The 17,786-nt window shown below is 40.6% G+C and overlaps 2 protein-coding genes across 3 annotated transcripts; both read right to left on the bottom strand.

Annotated features, from left to right (window-relative positions):
* Positions 1-5,278: 5,278 nt before the first annotated feature.
* On the bottom strand, positions 5,279-12,667 carry ikzf4 (IKAROS family zinc finger 4). 2 transcript variants are annotated; one of them, XM_050065788.1, is made up of 8 exons: positions 12,125-12,667; positions 10,314-10,368; positions 10,108-10,215; positions 9,695-9,997; positions 9,429-9,596; positions 8,527-8,679; positions 8,291-8,425; positions 5,279-8,016 (listed from the first exon to the last, which is right to left on the bottom strand). In XM_050065788.1, exons 2-8 carry the CDS (start codon positions 10,351-10,353, stop codon positions 7,196-7,198), a joined length of 1,728 nt encoding a protein of 575 aa, XP_049921745.1. In that variant the 5' UTR covers positions 10,354-10,368; positions 12,125-12,667; the 3' UTR covers positions 5,279-7,195. The 2 variants fall into 2 exon arrangements, with proteins under 2 accessions (XP_049921745.1, XP_049921746.1); XM_050065789.1 differs by lacking the exon at positions 12,125-12,667 and adding an exon at positions 10,486-10,676.
* A 128-nt stretch (positions 12,668-12,795) lies between these two features.
* dnajc22 (DnaJ (Hsp40) homolog, subfamily C, member 22) lies at positions 12,796-16,910 on the bottom strand. Its single transcript, XM_050065790.1, has 4 exons — positions 16,754-16,910; positions 15,633-16,242; positions 15,229-15,521; positions 12,796-13,205 (listed from the first exon to the last, which is right to left on the bottom strand). The coding sequence occupies exons 2-4, from the start codon at positions 16,180-16,182 to the stop codon at positions 13,029-13,031; spliced, it is 1,020 nt and encodes a 339-aa protein (XP_049921747.1). The 5' UTR covers positions 16,183-16,242; positions 16,754-16,910; the 3' UTR covers positions 12,796-13,028.
* Between the last annotated feature and the right edge of the window lie 876 nt (positions 16,911-17,786).

Here is a 17,786-nt window from a genome sequence, read left to right as displayed (position 1 = left end):
AGTGGAATAAAGGTCAAATTACAAAGTTTAAGTTGGGAGATTCAAACAATTTATGGACACATGCAATGCAATAGCAACACACCTGTTACGTTAGTTATATAGAGTGGAGTAAACACATTGAGTACAAAGGAATATAAATTTATATTTTTAGCTAACAATTAACGTACACTTAAGGCAGGAATAATGAGTATTACGTTCGCTAGTTGCCTAAGAATGTCCCAACATTAACTTAACCGTCGGCTAAATTAAGCTATTAGCTAAGCTATTAACCGACGTTAGCCAATAGCTAATTAACTAATAGCTTAGCTTGATATCTATGACCGGAACATGTTTAACGTTAGTCTACCGGGAAAAAAATAACTGAAAGACTTACAGGCATTGACGTTAACCGCTTTTAACGAGCAGTTGATAACATTAAATTGACGTTTACCTGTAGCCTCGAAGCAATTCCTTCCCGTTGTAATATAAAACGTTTATCAGCGGTCTCTAAGGATATGCAGCCGTTATGCTAACGTTAACAGGTAACGTCTGCACCTGGTGGCAGCTTAGCTAGTGGTGGATGAAGTGCCTGAACGCCACACCTGAGTAAGTAGTTATTTTTTTTACTGTAGTGTTTTATTTGTTGTCTATACATTTATGGAATTTTACAATACTTTTAATAAATTAAACACTAATGTTCAAGCTCCAAATTCTTAAAATGAGTTTTTTTTTTTCAGAAATAACGTTACAGCTTACACACCAAACTAGTATAGTCTTATTCCTATCTATATTTTGAAGGCGATAACATTTTATTTAAAAAAAAAAAACATGGCATTTTTTATTGCTGTTGGCAGTATTTTCGGATTGATAAAAAAAAAAAGATAACCAAAATCCCCACTGTAAAAAACCTTTGATTCTAATATGTCAGCAAAATTATACAATATTTTTTATCCTGGCTTAATCCAATGTTCAGATTTGCCAACTCAACTATTAAAATATGGCCATTTTCAAAATTCATACATGTTATTCCTATGGTATAAAACAGACCAAACATATAAGTAAACATGAACAACTTTCCCCCAAATCCAAAAGCTAGAGTGCTAAAAGTCAAATTTGTGATTTCATAGGGTATAATGTCTGGAGCTGCTCCATAGACAATGAATTAGGAAAGATGTTCTAGACAACACTGAGAGCACCCAGGGGAATGTTCTGAGTATATGGAGACATTTTCTGTTTCACAACTGAAAACACTACAATAGAATAAACTAATTTGGGTATAACAAAGCAAACAAACAAAGTGGGGGTTTCCCCTGAAGAAAAATGAGATCTTCTTCACAACTTAGAGGCTTTGACCTCTCGGGCTGATAGACTACAGTGGAGCAGTCACCACGCAGTCTCAAATCCTTATCTTCTCGAGTCATTATTCACCCTCTCTTCTGTGAGTCTCCAATCTTAAAACGATAGATTAGAATTGGTGCATCCAGGCTGAGCAAAACTGTGCTAATAAAACATATTCACACAGACAGGCTTCTGGAGAATACAGTGGCTTCTTCTTAACATGTACACCACCTTAAAAATCCACCCCTCCCTCCTCCTTCCCTATTTTGTAGTAAGTAAGATGCTTAGGGAAATGTAGTGGAGTAAAAGTAAACATTTTATTTAGGAAGTAGTGATGTAAAAGTGAAAGTTGAAAGGAATATAAAAATCACTGGAAAACAGGAGAAGAAAATGAAGAAAAAAATAAGATAAGTAAGTATTTTTAACACAGTTTAAAACTGAGAATTGCTTGTTTCATTTCTCGACAGTGTGCAGCTGTGTGTACAAGCTCTTAACTAGTGTTGTTTGATGACAAGATATTGGTTGTTTGTTCCTGTATCCCAAACAAACTTATAGACCAAAATCAGAGGGAACCACCATGGGATGTGGCCAAGATTGGCAGTAGGCATCATGTCCATCCGCTGCACCAGCTGCACCAGGACACCATCAACTACAGTTTGTCATGAGGGACATTGTGGATGCTGCCACTGTGTGGGTTATCACTGAGGCCAGGGTGACTTTGTCGCTGCATATCACCTGATTGGAGACTTCAGTGGAAGACAGATGACAGGCCACCTGTGAGTATAATGTAATCTATCCTGTCTTGTGTTGGTTGTGGAACATCACCTTAAAAAAGACACCTGATAACACACAGTGCATCGAAGTAGATGACACAGAAACATGCTGTTGTTGGGTTTTATTCATGGTAATTTGTATTAATCATTAACCGACCAGAAATGTGGCATGGTGGTGCACTGATTAGCACTGTCGTCTCACAGCAAGAGGGTTCTGGTTCAAATCCACCAGCCGGCCAGTGCCCTTTTGTGTGGAGATTCGGTGTTCTCCCCATTCGTGTCAGTGTGGGTTTTCTCCAGGTTCTCTGGCTTCCTCCCACAGTCCAAAGACATGCAGGTTAACCAGTGACTCTAAATTGCCCGTAGGTGTGAATGTGAGAGTGAGTGGTTGTCTGTCTCTATGAGTCAGCTCTGTTCAGGGTGTACACCGTCTATCGCCCGGTGTCAGCTGGGATAGGCTAACCACTTTTGGACCACGACCCACCAGTTGGGAACCACTGTTTTAAGGTAAAAACGCATCGATTCTTAGTCTCAAGTGATAATAAACTAATGAAAACATTGTTATGAATAATAATATATCATTTCTGCCAATAGATGCCCCTAAATCCTGCACACTGGACTGTTAATCTATTGATTGATTATTCTATAAAATGAAAAATATCCATTGTAATTTCCAAGAGCCTCAGGTGATAGCCCAAAAACCATGTATATTTACAATTTACAATAATAAAAGACGAGTAGCAGTACCTGCCAGTATTTGATGAGATCAAACGATATAGAAGCCTGAACATCAAACTGACAGGAGGCCGTGGGGTAGACCCAGAACATTCTGGAGGTGTTATATATCTCATCTGGCATGCCAACACCTTGGGGTTCCCCAGGAGGAGCTGGAAACTGTTGTTGGGAAAGGGATGTCTGGACTACCTTGCTTAGCCTGCTGCCAACGCAATAAGCAGAAGGAAATGGAAACAAAGCTGTGGCTACTTTGAATATAGGAAAAATGCTTAAAAAAATAAAGAACTTTATTCTTTGGAAACTATCAGCCGTTGTGTATTATGAATGTGTTGTAAGTTGTGTTAAACATGGAAAAACAAGCAAATTACAGTATTAATCAGAGGAGCTTCTGAAAACTTCCTGTTGAAGGCAGGTGAGCAGTTCTTTGTAACTGTAAATTCACAACTCAGAATATTCACACAGGGATTACGAGCAGATTGTTTCTTCAGAACTGTAAAAGCTGCACATACCACAAGTACGCACGTTTCTCAAGTAGTGTCAAATCCTCAGATTAGCTTTAATGATTAAAATGCTCCATCTTGTTTGCTTTGCATTGTTTCACCGCAGAGTATTTTCATCCTACAGTGTGACAATGTAAACACTTTTTAAAGCCGGGACAGCCAGACTGAAGAATGGTGAACAGGAGCGGTGCTTTGGGTGGGGACATTAATGTGGTATTTTTGTGAGCTGTTTACATCAAGGGTGCAAATTAAAAAAAACATCTAGTGACAGTGGCACTAAGAAGTGGTTTTGAATTGCGCATGCAGTCACTGCTGATAAGATTGTCTATCATATTAAACACATTGTAGAACTCTCCTTCAGCACACCATGCCGTACGTGCTTTACAGGGTGGTGATGGGTGCATTTAAGGTCACACAGGTTGACACCTTGCTGAGTGTGTGTTGTCAAAGTATGACAGACTACCATGTAGGGTTATGTGGCTTTCTCATGGTATGACTTTTTGTACTCCTGAACGTTGTCATTCACTGTAGGTGTTTTGTTTATGCACTTTTTGAAGAATTGCACCTGGAATTTGTATGTAGGAGCAGCCAAGGCAGATTTTCCACTGCAGAGGGGAAAAAAGGTCAAAACTAACCTTGAACAGACAAAACAGAAGTATGTCACATAGACTGAAAGGTCACATGAAGAGAGAGCAGTCTAAGATTAGCCCTATTCACTGTTAACACTTTAACTACCTCTAGTTAAATTTGTTTCTATGGAAGAAATACACTGCTAACTTGTAACTTTGGAGTTTTGACTTTCAATACACAGTGTAAAATATCCTAAATATTATTTGCCTACAAATCTGCACCTCCCTACCTATACAAATATTTTAATGTAGTAACAAACAGCCACTCCCACAACACTACAGACAGTCTAACATGTATTCCTATAAGATTAGAATAAAACTTCTTTTGGAAAATACTTTTTATATACAGCCACATATCACTGGAACAAGCTGCCTGTCTGTCCAGTTGAGAGGAATTTTGAATCGGAGCTCAAGAAATGGCTGTCGATTAATTTGTAGGTATATAAATGCCAGATGCTTTTGTCTGTGTTTTTTTTTTTTTTTTTTTTTAAATTTAATGTCATTTTTGTCTGACACTTTCCTTTTCAGTCGCCATCTTGTACTGCAATAGACGACAACAGACGAAATAAACCGTTATGCTTTTTTGTGTATTTGAATCCTTGACAGTTTTAAATATCTTACATATAGAGCATGTCACTGTGGTTTTAAATCTTGTCAAACAAATGTATATAAAGCATATGTTTTTACTTTTTAATATTGAGGCTACAAGATAAATATGCGTTTTCTGTGACACCAATTTAACATTTATTGTTTTTAAGATATAACATTTTTAAAACAAGGAAAATTTAAACAGTAAGGTTGAAAAATGCAAGACAAAATAAATTATTTGGCTTCCAAAATACATACTTGGGAGTCCAGCCCCAGAAAGCGTTAAATAACAGTGGAATATTTGCTCCAGCTGTTACAATTATATTCTAAAATCTCCAGGGGTTCGTATAGGCAGGTTGAATGCTATATGACAATATCAGCGTGTCTGTTATTGTTAGCTAAATATCCCATACATATTACAGGCAATTCTTTACACCCTAATATCTAACATGGACTGACGGACACAGCTGTATAAATCAAAATTAAATTCTTGGTTGCAGTTAGCACAGTTAAAGGAATAGTGTCTGATCTGTATATCTATGAAGTAATGTCCTCGCAAAGCCTCTATGATGCGTAATTTGAAATTTTTTCTCAGATATCTAGTCTTCTCTTTTTTGCATTGTCACACAGGAGACTGAGAGAAGCTTAATGACAAACTCTTAATGTATTTCAAGTGAAGCACAAAGTTGTGGACGCCATCATAGTCGAACCACAGAAAATCACTTTTACAATAAACTCAACTTTATTGACAGTAAAAAGTTTTGAGAATATCGAGGGGCACGCATCTGTAACTGCAAGAACATCTCGGAAAGCAACATGACTTGTTGAAATAATGAGGCAGTTGTACATCTTTAACTTTGAGGTAAAGTGTTTTGTCATGTTACATCATTCACAAAATATCGTATAACATTGAAAAGTCCACACGAGGAGACAAAAACCCATGCCTCATTTTCACTTCTTGAAATTACTTCACATTTTCAAAAAAAAAAAAAAAGAAGTAACAATTCAGGGAAAAAGCAGAAAATGACAAGCACACATGCTATATTCCATTCACACACATTTCTCTACTTATCAAACCAAGTGCATTTTTAGATTTACTTTTTTTCTCAAACAGTTTCAAGTATATTTTTGCCTGCGATCGAAGGAAATTAAGTTAAACTATGAAGCAGCAAACCCACAATAACAAGTAAGAATACTGAGTTTGGTCTCATTCATGTTCCCAATATTAACATTATCAGATAACTCACCATACTGTAGCAATAAGGTATTTGGGTGCTATAAAGAAGCAGGAGGTAACATTTCATGGACTTGAGGAATATGCTGGATAAGATTTGGAATATAGCTGATTAAATACACCAAGGCTGAAACAAACAACACTAAATAGATAATCACAAGTGATAACTCAACAGATCCAAACTGATTCGTTAATTAATCTTTTAAATAATTAATTTGTTAATCCACTTACATGATGCAAATTGTTTAAAATCCCAGCCTCGACTGCTGAGTGCAAAACCACAAAAGAATCGTTGTAGTTGAACTGATATCTAATTCTCAGTCACACATTGCAGCAAACTTGAGTGTAGACCACAAAACCAGTGCAACGCTGTGGGATTCTGTAGAAGGCCGGCTCCGTTTAAAAATACACTGGTGTTGCAAATTAGATGATTATTGTGAGTATTATGCGATTTATCAGTGCAGTAGAACAATCACAGAAAAAAAAAACTTGTAAAGCCATCAAGTGCTTCAGCAATGATGTTCATATATAAGCAGGGAACCTAAAAGTGCAATCCTGTATAGGTATAGCACCCCAGGCCATCTCAGTCAGGGTCTTACTGTACACTACATGGCTCGTGGTCTGATCTGCACCAGTATTCTAAGGCTCACTTTAAAATCCAAAAACCTATTTTACATACGAGCCCTAAAGGCCCCTGAACGTTTTCAAGTTCTTTTCCCTCGTGACTTTGCTTTGTCCTGATAGTCTCGCCGTGCAGCCGCAAAATATTCTCTCCCCTCTGAGGTGACTTCACACATGCTGTAAACAATGTATTCCTACAGCAGCGTACAGCCGCTGTAGGAGTTAAGGCAATCCATTTCTGTGCTTCGTCTGTGACAAAAGCTGATCCCAAACCCAGAGGCACAAAGCTCTCAGTGCATATTAAGCTTACCTGACACACGACACAAAGTACCCTCCTCAACCACAAAAACAAAGCTCTTAGTGCATACCGAATAGAATTCTTAAAATGTACATGCCATGCTTTCCTTTAACTGCCTGTGCACATGAACTCTCAAAAGTGCTAACTAAATCACTTAGCAAAAGATGGCTAGTCAAGATTTTTGAGCACCAGATCCCCTCCAGTTTTTTTTTTTTTTTTTAGTTAAGAGGAAACCCCCAAAGAAGGCACTTTTGAAGCAGAACCAGTAGTTCTGCCAGATGATTTGATATGGGAGTGCAATCAATCATAGAATATAATTTGCCTCCTCTAAACTTTAAATGGTGCGGTGAAAAGATTCTTCACTCGCATCTGCTTTAGTTTGATAAATATTCTCACGTTAAAACCACAAATCCTTTTACTTACACTAGGGATTTAAAGCAACTGATCTGGTGCAGAACAAACAGGAGCCTACATCTTTAGAGAGCAGCGGGCACCTCTCCTCAGCCCACCTGATGCTCTCCGCGGCTGATGTGAGACGAGAACTCGTAGCGGTCCTGGCTGCGGTGGCCACAGATGTTGCACTCAAAGGGTTGGTGAAAGCCGTGGCAACCCATGTGGATGGTGAACATGACATGGTCCAGGAAGAGGATGCGACAGTGCCGGCAGTGGAAGTTGCGCACAGGCCGGCCGTCCCTGTCTAACACCTGCACAGTCTCCCTGGAAGAAAGGGGCGAGACAGGGCTCCTCTTTGCGATCATGGGGGGTACAGGACACGCTCTCTCCCACTCTGGGTCCGAGTCTTTGGCCTGGCTGGGGCTGGAAGTGGGATGGCTGCGGGGCAGTGCTGGGGTTTGATAGTGGAGGTGGTGGTTGTTGGAGGTACTTGTCGGGGCTGTAGCCCTTGTGCTCTGCTCTTCTGCTGTGCTCTCTGTGTCTGTAGAGTCGGGGCAGCCGTTGGGTGAGGTGGTGTGGCTATGGGCTGAGCGCTGGTCATCGCGGCCTTCACCTGCCTCCCGCCCAGCCAGGCCAAGAGACACCGCTGCCAGCCCACCTCCACCATGGGCTCGGGGGCCCTGAGGAGTCACGTTGCTTTTGATGGAGCCCATAACCGTGCGTAGCTCCGACAGGAAGGCAGGATGGAGCTGAGACAGTGCAGGCGGCTCATGGTTCTCCCCTTTAGCCCTGCTGCGTTGGAGATGTGAACCGGCCAAACCAGCAGAGTCTCCAGCAGGCTGAGAGCTCATGAGGTCCCCATCCTTCTCAGAGCCAGAGGACAATTCATAAGGTGCTTCAGGTAGGTCGAGGCTCATGTGCTTTTCACCTATTAAAAAAAAAAGACATATCAGTATTAAGCAAACATTAAGATGGAGGGTCCCCACATCTGGCCCATTGTCACAGAGCAACATCGACAAAGTGTCACCAAACTGGCAACAGCAAGTTGACATTTGGCTGACTGTACTTAATCAGCCCATTATCAAGCTAAAAATATATTGTTATTACCGTATAATTTAAATTAATAAATAAAGTGTGCATGTGTAATAGGTTTTACATATATATATATTTACACATGGATTGTCTCATTAAAAAAAACTCACCCAGAAACTTCTGTGGCGTTGACCTCTTGCGTTTGGTGGTGATGCTGATAGCCAGTCTATCCACAAACTGGATTTTTTCACTGGATGGCTGCAGCACAGGTTTAGTAATTGTCTCCATATTTACTGACTCTTCACCTGCAAACAGTCATCAATATAACACACTTGCATTACTCAGTCTGTTTGCATTTACAGTCATGCAGCAACTTAGTGAGTTTCATGTGTGTTTGTTGTGTTACCCTGTGCTGTCTGTGCGTTGACTGTTGTCTGGTGGTCCAGACTCTTCAGGTAACTATGGCAGCGCTCTAGATGCTCGTCGAGTGTGCTTTGTTGTTTGTAGCTGCGACTACAGTAGCTACACTTGAACGGCTTTCCCACCGTTGGAGAAGAAGCTGCAATTGAGAGAAAAAATATTAAATTGATTTCTTCTGCGATGGACAAAATGACAAAAATATCACTCTAGATGATGGATACTGTTGATTTAATGTAATTTGCTAGTCATGTAAACTACTATACTGGTGTTGTATATTAATATGTTTGTGGGAGGGGATTTTTATAAAGAATAAATTATTATTGGCTATGTTTGAGAGAATGGATTTCCCCATTGACTGGCAATTCCTGAAATTTTTCTACGCTGCTCGCCAATGACGACAGAAAAATGCCCAGCCTTCCACCGCAACATTTCCTCTTACTAAGCGATCGGAGAGACTGACGTCAATTCGCCGAAATCCAGATTGAAAAGAATCTTTTCTTCGAAAATGAACCTCTTGAGACCCGCGGCCAAGACCTACTGTACCAAGACTGTAAAAGTCAACACCTGTTGAATGTGTGTTCACAATTTGAAGCGCCAACAGGATTTCCTGTTTTGCTCAAACTGTTAAATGTCATATTTTGTCATGTGTTTTACAGTAGATTCTGGTGAGAACCTACTTCCTCTGAGTTTCACAGAAGGGGGCCGTTCTAATGAATCCCCACTTCTGCCGCTTACCGTTGATTCAAACGTCATACCTCATCATAACAAGGTATAGTATTGTTATTTAACAACTGCATCCATCAGATTCAATAGCTGAATAAGCACATTTTTGAAAAATATATCAACAGTTAGATACTGTTGTATTACACTTAAAACACACTCACTTACCTGCATGTGTGCGTAAATGTCCAGCCAGGGCATCTCTCCGGCGACAAGCATAGTTGCAAACAGGACATTTGAAAGGCTTCTCTCCCGAATGCAACTTGATGTGGCGCAACAAGTTCCCCTTCTGGGTGAAGGAAGCTCCACACTGATTACACTGGAACGGCCTCTCACCTATGAGCATATGGATGAACAAAGAACTTCCTTTATTTAATAACATTTAGTGTAATAAGTAAAACACTGTTGTCACTGCCTTGCTGGCTTGTTCTCACCTGTGTGGCTACGCTTGTGCACCATTAGCACGTTGGGTCCAATGCAGATCATCCCACACACTTCACACTGGAGCTTCCCATTGGGCAGCCGGATAGGTCCTGGTGAAGCAGCATTTGGACTGGCCATCTCATTGTAAACGCTCCCTCTGTCTCTTCCAGCCCCAGCGTACTCTGCGCTCCCTTCTTCCATGGGGTCCCCTCTGTCATCCCTCCTGCTATCGTCCCTCACAGCCTCTCTGTTCTCTGGCTGTGGAGCACCTGGTGACTCATCATCGCTGCACAGCTCAACCTTGATGGAGTTTGCTGTGTGGAGAGAGGGTGAGGCAAAAACACATTTGCTTTCATACATAATGTTAATGAAGAATTCTACACAGATAAAACAGGCACAGTGAAACAAGGGAAGGATAACTGACCACTAAGGGAGCGGTGTGGTGACGACTGCTGACTGTTTGGAGATCTCGCTGAAGGGCCCTGCAACCCGCCATAAAAATCCTGTTCGGTTGATGACTCTCCTCCATTACCTGAAACACAAATATGCCCATGTTATTAAAGTAAACATTAAAGTCTGGAGACTGCACACACAAATGTATAGTAGTTTCTTCCTTTTCAGGAAACTTACCTTGTGCATATGAGCGTCCATTGCAGTCATCAGCATTCATTCTCTCACCAGATGCCTACAGAAATATCATTTAAAAACACATTTCCAATTACTTTTCCCCCACTCATAATAAAAATATCTTAGTCACATTAACACAAACACATTTGTCACTGACCATAGAAAATATACTTACCAGCTGTTTGTTGTGACAAGGATAAGGCTAGGAAACAGCTTTATGCTCTCACTTCCAAGTGTCTAATAATAAGTTCACTGTAATAAACTAATTTAGTAAACCTGGGCTCTGCCCTGCTATTTCTGTATCATGTAGATTCTTCTGCAACATGGCCAGCAAATGAATATGAGAAGCCCTGCATTTATAGAAACCAAATGGCCAAGAGTGTTGGAGGAGGAGTTAAAACGCCTGGGGGTGGACAAAATAGCTGGAACACCTTACACTACTGATGTTATCTCAACAAAATTCAACAGTGGTCCTCTGTGCTTTTTATATATATTTATAGAATATTTATATACACACATATTCTTTAAAATATGTGTGTTCATAATGATCCTGCCTATGTTTTGCTTTTATTTGTATAGATTTGTTATCCTTGTTCCCAGCTGTCATGTCTATTTATGTACACATAGTACTTCCCCAATAAAATTGATTCTGATGTATTAAGATGTTGACATCAAACTTTATTTAATCCCAAGGGGGAAATTTAACATTAGAGAAAGAGCATGAGGATGACCAGAGAGGTAGAGAGGAAATGATGCAGAAGAAAAAAATCCAAGCTATAAAGCTATATGTAGGCCTAGTACGTTATCTTAATTATTAGCAGTTTTCTGATAATCTAAATGTATATGATATATACATTGATAATATATACAGTTATAATATTTTATAAATTCATAATCTGGCAATGTTGAATTTTGATGAGGTTAAGTTTGTGGGTTATATTTATTTGCTGTTATTATTTATTGTTTCTGTTGTTTTGTCCACCCCCTCTGTATACGTGCAATAGGCCAATAATATTTCACTGTAGGTGACATGGTGCAGCAGACAGTTAAGTGCAAAGAGGTATGCAGACTACACCAATTTCCAACACTGGCGGTGCTAAGTTAACAGACAGATAACATGTTGATTCCATGTGAGCAGAGTTAAGGTGATTCCCCATTTAATGTCATGTTTATAGAGAAAAGAGACACACAATAATACCCAGATGTACAATGCTGCACCTTTTGCTCAAATGGATGACAACAACAATGGACAGAGGAGACTGTGGAGCGAGCTGGGGGGGGGGGGGCGGAGACAACACATCGCAGGGAAAATTAATATCCTGGCATTGGCCGTGCATGGGGAGCAACAGGCGCCGCGCCAGTCACACCAGGGCACGGCGATTAAAAAAAAAAAAAAAAAGAGGGGGACGCGCACCAGCGCCGACCCTTTCTGACAATCCTTTCTGGGCGACTGACTGTGCAGTAAAACATATTGCGTTACATTTTCAAATAACTATCATGCTTCTCCATGTATGCGCGGCTACTAGTTTTAGCTGCTCGGTGCTGCTTTGGTCCGTTATGACACCAGTCAGCTCATGGACGGTCGAGACAGCGGCGAGACACCACGGCAATTTGTTGCAGGAGTTGCCACAGTCCAAATTGTCCGCATGAACGCAGCTGTCATCCGACATCGAGCACGTCAAACTGGCCACGGCTATACAATGTTTCTCATGAGCCGTTGCTATGGCACCCGACCACACGACAAATGGCATTCACCCTACCAACTACTCAAAAACATGCCGTACTCCCAAATTAAAACCGATGGATGGTCTTACCAAGCGCCGCGGTGAAGTCCACAAGCCTCCTCCTTACCTGGCGACCGATCGGTGTTTTCCCTTTTAATTGTCTGGATAGCTGTTTGTTTTCCCAAGCGACGACAGCATCTCCGGGATTTTTTTTTTTTTTTTTTTTTTTTTTTTTTTACCTGGGAATCCCAAAGAACTTCCGGGCCCATGCTGGGATACAGACCGAATAATTGTACAACAGAGCTCTTGATTCAGTGATTGTCGAATGCATCGATGCATGTCAGCTGCGGGTACAGGTGGCAAAAATGTGATGAAATATATGCCATGAGGACAACTAACAGGCTCAACACAAGGTTATTATAGGCTGCTGCGCATTCATGTTCTTTGGTGAAATACTTGACAACAAGATGGACAGTAAGCATGCTGCATTTAGTGAAATTATTCAGTGGAAAAAAATCATAACTGTGTATGATAAAGGCCTCTTCCGGAAATGCAAGTGGAAAATGAAGTAGGCGGGTTATTTTCCAATTTCTATCTCTCTCTTTGGCGTCTGTTTACCCTTATTACATGATTATAACATCATTAAATATATTTTTATTGTATTAATATTTTGTGTTCATGCTGTGAAATTAAATGTCATGCACATGGTGGTGTTAGTTTGGTATTTTGTAGCAGGCAAACATATTAAAAGACAAGTAAAATTGTGAGGAAATAGTTTATGGCGGTAGTACACATTCAGCACCACTATGTGGCAGCAAAGTGCTGTTTGAGACCAACACGGCCAAGTAACCAATCAGACATCTGTGAAATGCTATGAGAGTCTCTGTGCATGCAACACTGAAGAATAAAACACAGTGACTGACAAACAATGCCATCAAGAGTCTCACTTTGCCCTTGTAACCATTCAGGCCACTCAGAGAGAAATGAAGGGCAACTATTTGAATCGATGAGGTCTGTGACGTCGCAGAAGGATCTCATAAGCTTCATTGATCTTCAAAAACATTGCTTCAGCATCCTTGCTGGGGTTGTGGTCCGGATGCCATGTCTTGGCCAGCTCCCTATAGCTGTGGGTTATGTCTTCAAGAGAGGCCTCTACTTCTAATGACAATACCTGCAACATAGATATATCCAGATACAAAGTTTGGAGATTATGACGATGCCAGAGAAATGACTTAACTCACTGAAAGTGTTCACACTGATGCACTGTATATCCCTTATGGTATAACTATATTAAAGGGTAACTTCATCATTTTCAGCCTATTATCCTGTGTCTTTTTGTCTAAGTGATGAAAGGGGAACATAAGTTTTGAAACTGGTCCAGTATTGAGTGACAGTGCTGCAGTCCGCAGCGGTGAAACAGGCTGCAATGTAACCATATGGGGCAATTGTGCTTCGTCAGTGTAAATCCAATAAAAGGACTTGTTTTGCCACTGACAGGCTCAGATTGTTGTTATAAGTGTCTGACAACATTATGGAAAGGAGAGAGATCAATCTTTTTGTTAAAGAGTAAAATCCTTTTTGTTTAACCACAAACAGCCTAAACATCGCTATGGCCAAACCCACCAGACTCCATTGAAATAAAGTAATTTTGCCATCATAAAACAAGCATTTTAGTGGATGTAAATCATGGTGCATAATTGACCCTTTGCTAGGTTCCGCCCCTGGACGCTGACTGGCCAGTCATAACGTAGCATGGGGCCAGCTCAGACCAGGGTACGACAACACAGCTGTGCTCCATTGACTCTAATGCAGTCATTTCAGATTTCCTTCATTTTCAGGCTGGTTTTGTGGATTTAGAGCTAAATGTTGTGCCTGGGGCACGCCGAGTACTCGTTCCCTGGAGAGGTTGGAAAAAGATATACCTTTCTTCCCTGTTCCAAAACCAAAATCAAACCCTAAAAAGTGCAGGGTTAGCTAGCTAGCTACTGAAGATATAGCCTACTGAATGTATACACATGCTGCTTTTGCTTTTGCCTACCCTGCTGTACAGGAACTAGTGAAGGGAACCAGTGAAGCTTTGCTGATATTCAACCAGCTGTGTGTCATTGCACTGTGCACAGATGAACGTTGTTTGACTTCCCCCGGAGAACCCTGCCCGTCCGGCGGTGGAGGTCCGGGTGCTGACAGTGGCACAGGGGTGAAGCCAAACACTGTTCATCTGCACACACTGCGATGTCACACAGCTGGTTCAATATCAGCAAAGTTTCCCTTTATATTCATTGTCTTCTGTGGCGATCAGCAGTGATGTGGTGGTTCACTTTTACACTGTGATCTGTAGTGACAGATATATCTTATATATATATTTGATATATCCTTCAAACACAGACTGTAGACCCCTCTGTCTGCTTCTCTCTGGAATCACTGTTTCATTTTTCCAAAAATATGAAATAATATGATATGTAAGGTCAGTAGCCTCCAGTTGTTTAGCTGCTGCCAGCTGCAGTGCTCTCACTCAATACTGAACCAGTTTCAAAAATTATTGCTCCCATTTGTCACGTAAGCCTAATTCAGACCAAAGATTCAATACAAAACAAGTTGAAACTTGCAACTACTTGCAACGTGCTAATCTGCAACGTTCTGAAAACCTGCCAGTTTTCGATTAATCAGTCAGTTAGTATGTATGTGTGACATGCACACATACAGCCAGCAGATACCCAACATCTGACATCAATACACTGTGAGCACTGAGACTGACATATGTGTCAACAGCCACAGAGATGTAAATGAGACAGACTTGGCGTTGACGGTAACGGACGGCTGTTGTCAGAGAATGCTCCAGCAAGTGAACACACCGTCTGCTGCAATTTTTTTAGTGACTTGCCCAGAGGACTTTGCTACAAGGCTGTTAAAACAGGTGACATGCCTTACGTTCTAAACCCAGCCACTGGCAATTTAACAAGCTGAGTCGCAGGTGACATCATCAGCTAACCTTTGTGAAGCAGTGACCGGCAAGTTCACAGAGTTGCAATTTTTGTCTGCAACATTCTAAAATGGTTTCATCTCGTTGTGAGTCTTTGGTCTGAACTTGGCCTTACACACAAAAAGACAGGAAAATAGGGTCCGAGTTGACAATACCAAAGTTACCCTTTAACTCGTCCCTTATACAGCATTTCCAGAGTTATGCGCTTGCTCACCTGCAGTGCCTCTCTTTCTCTCTCAGTATACTCTTTGAGCAGTATTTCCAGCACCTTCCTCCAAGCGTCTTCGTAGTACCCCCCTCCAGTAAGAACACACAAGACCCGATATGGAATTAAAAGAATGTACTCTAACACATTTCTGAGCCAAGGGAGAAACCAGAAAATATCCAGCAGTGCTGCTACACAGTCAGACAGGTAATACAGAGTGGCTGTGGTGTTATGGAAAATACAGTAACCCAGTGGAGCAGAGAAGGCCAGCCAGGCCAGGCCGAGCTTGTAAAGCCGTGGACCTGCACAAGAGAAGAACATTTTAGTGGACCTTAAAAATTCAGAGAGAGACAATGTTATTAAGCCGTGAAATGAAATCAAATAATGTTGATGTATTTGTTAGATCATCTCACCCAGTTTCTGTGTGCTCCCAGGTGTCCGTGGAGGTTTGACCCTTCGGTATTGTGCAGCAGTGACACTGGCAGCAAGGCTTATAGGGAGAGGTGATAAGGTGCTACCATAGAATATTGGGGAGGTTATGAGACAAGTAGTCAACGTTTTTTGGAGATCAGAAGTCTGCTGACCAATACAGGACACCAGATGCACCCCTGCACCCACACATAAAGGCAGGACGATCAAGTAGAAGAAACTGAGGGAGTTCAGTCCAATCAGAGCCACCGTGCCAAAGTAGATTCCAACACACACCTGCCCAATGAATCTGACAGGGCTTACAGGTGGAAGGCCTGAGGTGGGAGGTGTTTTTCTCTCTTTGTCTCCGTTTCGATTGGCTTCATTAACATATGCAGGAATACGTATGACCTCTCTGACCCAGCCAAACCCAAATCCTCCCAGGGTTAGCATCCATAGCAGAGCATGGCTGTCTCTTCCTAAGTATAAATGATGAAGGCCCAAAGGACCACCTGCTGCCCACAGGGCGTAGGCTACTATGACACTTTTTACCATCCTTTGGCCTCGGTGGATCAGTCCCTGCACAGGTGAAGGTTAGTCATCCTTCATGAGTACCTGCATTGAATTAAGGGAAAAGTTTAGTCTTACCTCCTCTCATTTTTTGTTAAGATATATTGACTACTAAAGGCTACATTACCAGTTTTACATGATCTATTTTACTCATTTCATTACAAGTCAGTGTTACACATTTCTGTGTGTTTCCCCTTATCAGCGTGCTGCTGTGTCTTGGCAAAGGGATTTTTAATCTCTGCAATCCACGTCCCTGGTTAAATAATATATTATATAAGGGGGATTTATCTTAGCTCATGATGGGCATTGTCATTGTAAGCCATTACGTGATCCAAAACAAGTTCTGACAGTCAGTGCTATTACATGTAGTTTTTTAAGGAGAAAACATACCACATGTGTACAAGAAGTCAGACATTGAGATGATAAGCACCAGTCTTTCTCTATAAATCAATTCACAGTCGGTCCAAAGGTTATATCAGACTAACTGTTCAATATATTTACCTTTTAAAATACATTTAAGAATAAAATACATCTAAAGAAAAACTAGGTTACTTACTGAGCCCATGATTCCAAATCCTTATCCCGATAAATCCTTTCTCGTCCTTTCTTTAGGCCTAGTTGAAGTTGCATGTTGTTGCAACAGTTGGACTTTGGATCAGGACAATGATATTACACTGTGGCCTCATCAATGTTTCAGTCGCTTGATCATCTGAACTGATAAGGTTAGAGAAATGTCTGAGAGGGACGTTTGTGAGCAATAGGACACTGGTTTAATGCTGTATAGAGTACCTTAAGCTCTTCTATAAACCTCTTAAAAATGAATGCATTGCAAACAGAGCTGTACACAAATAAAGAACATTAAACTCCAAATTCTGTGAGCAAGAACAATGACAAAAACAACGAAATTCTAACATATGCTTTACTTACAGTACGTAAAAGATACAGTACCACAATGTAAAAATATCACTCTACAAGTAAAACTAAAATTTTACTTGACAGCACATAAGCAGGCTATGAAGAAAGTCTACTGAGAGAATGACATGTGTCAGTGTATGTCATGAGGTTGGATTACTCTTACTGTGTCATATTTTATATGCTCACTGTAGGTTTTAAAAATCTTAATGTACAATTTAACAAGTAATTATGTCTGTCATATATATGTAGTTGAGTAAAAGATACAAGATACAATGATTCCCTCTGAAATCAACTCAAAAAAGTAGGTTAAAAGTACCTCAGAATTGAACTTAATCACAGTTATAGAGGCACTTTAGAAAAAAAATGTTGTAAAAAAGAAAAGGTTGATGTCGATGTATAGCCAAATATATGTTGATGTATTATTTTTCAGAAACATTTTACTTTTTACTCCATTTGAGAGACAAATATTATACTTTTGATTCCACTACATTTCTATGAAGGTTCTCATTTCTTGTTTGCTTTGAAATCAGCTGATATTATTTTTTCTTTCCTAAAATGCAAAAGTCCAAAAACTGTGATCATGCAGCTCTGCGTGTGGTAGTTTGTCAAAGTGGTGTTCTCCAGATCTGGATTGTAGAATACCTCAAACAGCAACAGTCTACAGCACAGAAACA

The sequence above is a fragment of the Epinephelus moara genome, chromosome 16 (assembly GCF_006386435.1).
Source record: "Epinephelus moara isolate mb chromosome 16, YSFRI_EMoa_1.0, whole genome shotgun sequence".
Taxonomy (NCBI): domain Eukaryota; kingdom Metazoa; phylum Chordata; class Actinopteri; order Perciformes; family Serranidae; genus Epinephelus; species Epinephelus moara.
The sequence above is the reverse complement of the archived record's forward strand: the minus strand, read 5'-3'. Positions and strand labels throughout refer to the sequence as shown.

Coding starts and splice junctions, on each gene's coding strand:
- dnajc22 (XM_050065790.1), bottom strand. CDS start 16,182: ATGGTAAAAAGTGTCATAGTAGCCTACGCCCTGTGGGCAGCAGGTGGT. Junction 15,522..15,632: donor TGGGAGCACACAGAAACTGG/GTGAGATGATCT, acceptor TCTCTTGTGCAG/GTCCACGGCTTTACAAGCTC. Junction 13,206..15,228: donor GAGAAAGAGAGGCACTGCAG/GTGAGCAAGCGC, acceptor TCTATGTTGCAG/GTATTGTCATTAGAAGTAGA.
- ikzf4 (XM_050065788.1), bottom strand. CDS start 10,353: ATGAATGCTGATGACTGCAATGGACGCTCATATGCACAAG. Junction 10,216..10,313: donor TGGACGCTCATATGCACAAG/GTAAGTTTCCTG, acceptor TTTGTGTTTCAG/GTAATGGAGGAGAGTCATCA. Junction 9,597..9,694: donor GCACAAGCGTAGCCACACAG/GTGAGAACAAGC, acceptor ATATGCTCATAG/GTGAGAGGCCGTTCCAGTGT.